The sequence below is a fragment of the Cynara cardunculus genome (assembly GCF_001531365.2).
Source record: "Cynara cardunculus var. scolymus isolate 2C chromosome LG 4, CcrdV1, whole genome shotgun sequence".
NCBI lineage: Eukaryota > Viridiplantae > Streptophyta > Magnoliopsida > Asterales > Asteraceae > Cynara > Cynara cardunculus.
This window is the reverse complement of record NC_037531.1, coordinates 15,177,936-15,185,085: the sequence shown is the minus strand read 5'-3', so window position 1 is coordinate 15,185,085 and position 7,150 is coordinate 15,177,936. Positions and strand designations below refer to the sequence as shown.

General features: G+C 38.7%; 1 protein-coding gene across 1 annotated transcript in view; it reads right to left on the bottom strand.

The window, feature by feature from the left end:
• Nucleotides 1–6,088, bottom strand: part of LOC112511207 (kinesin-like protein KIN-4A) — an 11,124-nt gene extending 5,036 nt beyond the window's left edge. Inside the window, exons 1-12 of the mRNA XM_025116727.1 lie at nucleotides 5,860–6,088; nucleotides 3,494–3,640; nucleotides 3,165–3,314; nucleotides 2,366–2,619; nucleotides 2,057–2,244; nucleotides 1,851–1,975; nucleotides 1,610–1,646; nucleotides 1,310–1,401; nucleotides 1,093–1,200; nucleotides 906–1,010; nucleotides 703–790; nucleotides 380–492 (exon numbers count right to left, since the gene is read on the bottom strand). Coding sequence (XP_024972495.1) covers nucleotides 380–492; nucleotides 703–790; nucleotides 906–1,010; nucleotides 1,093–1,200; nucleotides 1,310–1,401; nucleotides 1,610–1,646; nucleotides 1,851–1,975; nucleotides 2,057–2,244; nucleotides 2,366–2,619; nucleotides 3,165–3,314; nucleotides 3,494–3,640; nucleotides 5,860–5,997 — 1,545 coding nt within the window. The 5' untranslated portion in view covers nucleotides 5,998–6,088. The remainder of the gene's footprint in view (nucleotides 1–379; nucleotides 493–702; nucleotides 791–905; nucleotides 1,011–1,092; nucleotides 1,201–1,309; nucleotides 1,402–1,609; nucleotides 1,647–1,850; nucleotides 1,976–2,056; nucleotides 2,245–2,365; nucleotides 2,620–3,164; nucleotides 3,315–3,493; nucleotides 3,641–5,859) is intronic.
• Between the last annotated feature and the right edge of the window lie 1,062 nt (nucleotides 6,089–7,150).

The following is a 7,150-nucleotide window of genomic DNA, read 5'->3' as shown; positions in this document are numbered from 1 at the left end:
ACATATATTGAGGAGAAAGGGTCCAAGTATGGCCGATGTGGGACTCCAAACCCCCCCTTTGGTTAGTCTAGATGGGTACAAATGCCTCAGAGTGTGGAGTCCTAGTAGACCTTGGCTCTGATAGCATGTGAGAATATGTGGATCCCCATTAGATTACTCTCCAAAAGAGCCCTTGAGGAGAGAAGGGGGGTTCCAACGTATATTGAGGAGAAAGGGTCCAAGGCGATGTGGGACTCCAACAACAAAGCTTGTTCTTGGACTCAACGTTAACTTTTGGTTAGAAAGGAGTAACCTTTAACGGTTGCTTCAATACTAGCTGCTATGCATATGGTTCATAATTGATATACACAACTTCACCTAGGAAATAAAGTTGCCACACCTCTTTCTGTTCTAAACGTTTATTTAACTCAAGTAACTCCTTGTCCATCGAGTCCTGAAGAAGGGTATGCTCCCACTCTTTTGCTGCTTCTTCCTCTATGACACCAGAATCACCTATATTTATTAGCAACAAGTCATGAAAGAAAAAAGAGGAACACACAAATATGTTTAGGAACACAATAAAAATTAGATTTCATAAGAAGATCCAAAAAAGTAGCCAGATTTATCCTCTAATTCTACTAGGAAATTTGTTGTTACAAAAACGATATTCATTGTGAGAAAGGGTTCCACTAGGCTAAATTTAGACCAAGTAAGAAGACCTACCACTTTCCCTCATCTGATAATCAGATGAATCAACACTTTGCAATCCCCTTTTAAATCCGTCATTTTTCATGCAAAACGAATCACCAACCTGCAAAATACCATGCTAGCTAGATCGGCACCAACTCAAATGATAACACAGTTCTTGCAGCAGGATTGGTTATGTTTATAAACGGAGCCAAACACAGTTATTCTACTTTAGCAACCTTTTCAGATTGATCAATAGCAATGGCTCTGCTGCGGTACTCACGAAGTTCCCTACATAACTCCTGATTAGTAGCTTCAAGCCAAGCAATCCGCTCCCGTAGACCCTGATAAAAGTTGAAGTGACACAACAATTTTTTAAGAATCAATGAATAGTTTCTTCACATAAAAGAACTATGAGTATTATACCTGTAATTCAACAGAAGAACCTCCACCACGAGCACCAAGTTCTGCTTGCAAGCATTCTAGTTGCTGACGCATCTTTAACATTTCACTGGACACTGGATCCCTATTCACCTGCTCAATGGTTTAAAAATAATGCTATATGATAATGCCTTCAAGAATAAAGCAATTCCTGCCGATGCAGAGAGTGCGACAAGAGATAAAATATACACTGTACACATACCACGGGTTTATTCTGGATGTTCCGAGCACGGTTTGCATACTTCAACGTGTTCAGAGTTTCCTCAGCATTTATATCAGCAGGACTGACACAAGCTGGAAACATGTAAAATTATACTTTAACTTGATAGCAAAAGGGTCTAGTTATAGCTAAAAATTTCAAAAGAGAAACAATAAACAGTCATAAAGAAATTCTTAAATTTGGGACTTGAGAAAATGCTGTCTAGTTGACCAAATAATATCATCTATTATTGTGAAAAATACAATTTAAAAACAAAATAGCTGTCTAGTTTTAAGACGTTACCTATCATAACCGTTCTGCTGTTCCCACCAAGTGAGTCCTGCCAGTTCAGTAAAATATAGATTAAACTAAAAAACAAGAATCAAGTTGCATAACCAATGCTAGATCATTTTAGACAGCTGACTGCAGATACTGAATACTGAGGACGTGGGTTGTTCACAATCCACAACTTCAATTGTTAGCCACTACATGAAACAAATTGGAAACTTGATTTACATTTGCAAGCTTAATAATATTGTCAAACCTGCAAGAGCCGAGTAAGTTTACTATCTCGATATGGAACATGAGCACCTTCTTTCCGTTTTTTCTCATCACCAAGAGCACTGATAACATTTCCAAGTGCAAGAAGGCCCTTGTTAATATGAACTCCTGCTCAACAAATGAAGTTATCAAGAAGGGTTGCTCTAAGCATTGGCATATAAAAACAAGTGAAAAACCATCAGCACCTACCTTCTTTAAAACGCATACCATCAGAACCCGTCCTTTTAGCTCGCTCTGATCCAGCAAGGTCAACTAAATGCAACTTGGCACAAAGATATTCGTCACATGTAGAATCATTTGAATTTCCATCACCAGGAATATTCGAGTTTGGCTTGCGCATTTGTTCCAATGTGATGGTGAATATTGCATGTGAACGACTGCATAAAGAGTCGAAAATGTCAGAGATTTATGTTAAATGAAATTTGCACGATAAAATTTACAATTCTTAAAATATAATTAATAAGGGCAAGTGAAACTAAAATATAGTTCAAGGTTAACCTTGATTGATTATTCATGTTTGTACTCCCTGTTGCCCTGCTCAATGATCCATGCTCCAGGCAATCAGTCATTTCTTTTAGTGTCTTAACGCTACATTCGGTAGATCCTGCAAGTGTTATGACACCACTAGAAGTTTCACGAATTTGTATTGGTGGTTTCCCTGGACTATTAACTTTTCCTGTCTGCCCATTTGTTATCTCAGATTTGTTACTGGAGTTGGGATCCAGCAAGTCTCGTACTTCTTCTTTTAGAATCTTCACATGAAAATCACTAGGTCAGACTTTTAACATGGAAAGCTATTTACAGTTTTACTTGTAGACACAGAAGGAATCAATTCAATGGCACAAACATAATAAAATAAACCAAGATATTGACACCAGCAATATAAACTTGAATGAACTCCCATGTAAGATATCCTAATGTGATTTATGACACTTTAAACAGCATTTTGCAAGAAAAAGCAGATTGTCACCGGAGAAATACACTTTCAAACATGGAGTCAGGAAGAAGCCGCAAACAGATGCAAACTTTGGCTGAATGCAGAACCATGATGCTATATAGTTTAAAGTATAACAATGTGTGATTTCCATCTCGTGGAATTTTTATGAGTATATCATGTACTTCAATTACAAAATATGTTCTCTTTCAACCATTTCTTCCATATCTTTTGCAGCACTGCCTTTTCTATACAACTTGATAGGATGGCTTTGTATTACAACACCCATTGTGAAAATATACAGAGAGTTGCTGTAATTTTTAAGGAAGTTTAAAAGAGTAGTACAAGTTTACTTCAACACACCTCAATGAAAGAAACATGCAATTGGAACTCTATTTGATGTTGTAAACTTCCAACTTTGTTGAATAAAGCACTCATAGCTTGAGGAATAAGCCCTGCTTGATAACCATCCTTGAATCCAGTACCCATGGTGTATGTCTTGCCTGACCCTGTCTGTGACATTTAGAATGTCAAATACTATCATAAAGAACAATATACATATGTATACACACACATACATGTACGGAGGTTCAAACGCAAATAGGCTGAGAACGTACTAATAAATGATTCATGTATCTTGATTAGTTTAAATTAATCAGAAACAGGAGTTCCTATTCACAAGAATATTATACCTGGCCATAAGCTAGAACAGTAGCATTATATCCTTGAAGCAGACCATCAACAAGAGGAGAAACACACTCTTCAAACATGGAAGAGGATGGGGAACCAGTGCTACCGTAAACATGATCGAAAGTGAAGGAATGTGTACCAAGTTGCACCTGCAACACAAAAAAGATTTAAGGTATATCCTAAAGGCAAGTAATTAACATATAATATGTTTGAGTAATACTTTCAAATGTGCTGATTATCAAAAACTGAGATTAAGTTAGGCATGCTGATACCCTCATTTTCTTCTCTTTATGCTTACATCTTCTCTAGTCGGCATAACATAGTGATGCGGACCTAAAAGTGCTTAGAAGCTGTCTTTACCATTCATAGTTCTCGTGATCAAATTTCGTACTTCAATATCCTAACGGCCAAACTATTTATCACAAACAATGTATCTGGGGCATTGCTCTTTCTTTTGTTCCTCCCCCCCCCCCCCCAATTTTTGCCTTCAGCAAATACAAAGGAGGAGAACAAAACATGCTGATAAGAAATCAGACTTCTGAAATGTGAAGAACATCGTGGGAAGCATTGACTCACTAAACATATGGCATCAGATGGGACAGGGAGGTTGCGAAGGGTCTTCTGTCCATTGTTTATTTGGGGCCTTCATAATAGCTGAAGGGTGCTCCAAATTGCATGCATAACCTCAAAGCCCAAAAGAAGTCACTCAGACCGACCCATTAAATCTTAGGCACTACTTGATTCAAAACAGCCCTTGTGTTCAATCGTGGCTGAAATTGCTTGCTTCTTGTATTCATAATGTAAATGATCGGTAATAGTTCCAACTGAAGAGAGTTCTGGGTAACATTTCGAGGATGGTGCACATCATATTTCCTCCAGTGAACAAAAGCAGGAGAAGAAGTCCCCTAGGGTGTACCTCAACACCTGATCTCACCCCGTTTATGCTCATCGCTTGCTGATTTCTCCATCTATTTTTCTTTGAGTTCTCAAATTCTATGCTTCCTTCTGCAAACTTACCATGTAAACTTCCTATCTTCTTTCTCCCGTCCTCCTCCCCCTTGAAATTTTATGAGATCTCTGCTTTGTCTCAAAGCTGAATTTCCTTGCATATGAATTTTGGAGTATCTCTGAGTTCTCAAATTTCTGAGAGCATCTTTTAATTCCTTGCTTCAAAAACCCCAGAACTCTGTTCCATTTATGTCGTTGAGGCATTGCGAAGATAACCAAAGCAGAAAGATATAACATTTAATACTGCAGTTGGGATGGAAGTAGTACTCTTACTGTCATATTCTAATGCGAGGACTTCATTTAAAAATGAATGTTTAATTGTTTAACTAACTCCTGTTTCTCTTATTACATGCTAAAGAAAGTGTAAATAAATCAACGATGGAGGTTTTGAGCAGTCTAGAAAGAAAATGGGTTCTCCGTTCCACATATCTTTACCGCAGTCCATGTTGCCACTTCCCTTGATATTTCTAGCAAGCACGGTTTTAGATCAGATACTAAAAAACTTTTGATATTACTAAAGCTGTTAATTTATTCACTGCAAACTTCCCGAAAAATGGAACTTTAATCAACAACCAATAGATTATCCTAAGGATGTCCCAAACACTTGAACAAGCCCGGATAAGAAGCCATAGTTTATTCAATAATGATTCATAGAAAATGGTCACATTGCGTAATGCAGAGGTGGCGTTCAAGAAAGAAGTTGGTGAGAGCTTGAAAGGGTTTTTTTTTTAATGGGAGGATAAGATGTCATTATCGTTCAATTTTACTGGTTAACTACCATGTCACAAGGGACTCTTTCTAAAGCAAATACAATACCGATAACTTACTAATTAAGGATCTCATACATTGTAAAATCAAAGCCTTTGTTCTAGAAATCACAGAACCCAAAATAGAGGGAACACCCATCGCTTACTTCAACTATAAGCATGTCCTGGATTTGGTAAATTACCACCAAAACAAAAATTTCCCAAATTTTGAATAATCCCATATTTGCAAGTAATTTCCCAAATTTTGAAATATCAATTTCCAATAAACACCATAACAAAAATTGTTCAATCAATCTCTAGATCATGAGAATTACGAACATGCATCACCTAACTCTGAGAATTTCTCCCACCAATCAAAAACATAGAAGAAGAAAAAAACCTATTGAATCATACTAGATTACCAGTCCCAGAACCCAAGCAATTGAAACAGTTCACACTGAGATCTACCAGATCTCCAATAACTCAAATCGAATTAACTTCAATGGTCAATCAAAACAAAAACAGAAAAAACAACTAAGAGTATAAAATCCATTAGAATTGGAGGAGAAATTGATCATATTGAAGTGACATTGTACGAGTAAGTAATAATTCACCTGAGGTTTTCCAGGTACGACGGCGACGCAATCTTTACATGCTTGAAGCTTCTCATCTCCAATCAGCGGTCGTATATGTACCGCTACTTTAACACAACAATCCTCCATGGGCGTCGTCGCCGGAGGCGCTTCCATCATGTGAAAAGAAGCGGTAAGATTGTCAGATGGAAAGTTGTTTCAGGAAACAGTTAAACAGTGTTTGGGAAAGAGAGAGAATGAAGATGGATTATGTGAGAAATGGAGTAATTTTTATGGAGCCCAGAAAGTGATACAGTAGCTCGTCAACAGGGACGAACAAAATCAGCACAGAGAGAGAGAGAGAGAGAGAGAGAGAGAGAAAGGGCAGTTGGGAGAAGAAGGTGTGTGTGTGTGTGTGTGTCAGTGTGTGTAGTAGACAGCAGCCCATAAACTTCTGAACCACTCTTTCCCAAATTGCCCTTCAACGGCTTTCCTTGCTCGGGTTCCCATGTTGGTTCTTTTAGGGTGCGTTTGGTACGCTGGACAGGGTGGAACAGGACAGGACAGAACACATTTGTCCTGTGTTTGGTGTGGCCTAATATTGGACTAAGTGGAACTAACTTGGCTAAACATTGGACAAGCGTGTTCCATCCCACCCCCCTGGAACTAAGTGGAACACAACCTATTTCCTTCATTACCCTTTCCCCACACCCGGCTGCAAGAAGAACAACCCTGCCTGATAGTTTGTCTCGATCGCTTCCAATCGCCGACGAGTTTGTCTCGATCGCTTCCTCTTGTCGACGGCCGGCGAGTTCCAATCGCCGGCGACTTCCAATCGACGGCGACTTCCAATCGCTCCGGCTACAATGTTGAAGAACGACCTAACCCTTTTCATCGCTCCATCGTCTCCATCGATCCCTCCTGTCGACGGCGAGTTTCAATCGACGGCCTCCATCGCCTCCATCGCCTCCATCGCTTCTCTTCTCTCCATACCCAGGTACACAATCGATCTGTGTAGTGAACGATCTGTGAGTAGTGAACGACATCTCCTTTCGTTCTTGATTCTAGGGTTCTTGTTAATTTCTTGTTAATTTCTGTGGGTTTTGATTCTAGGGTTCTTGTTGTTATCAACTGTTTATTCCATTTTAGCTCACTCTTATTCTACTTGACCAACAGCTTAGCCCTGTTAATTTCATTTGCCCTGTTAAATATGCTACTTGATTGATTTATGCTACTTGATTCATTTGCAAATTTGATCGATCCTAGGACCATGTCACAGTCTTCCAAAATTCAGCAACATGTTTGCTGTGTGGACCTTGTAGATATAAATCTT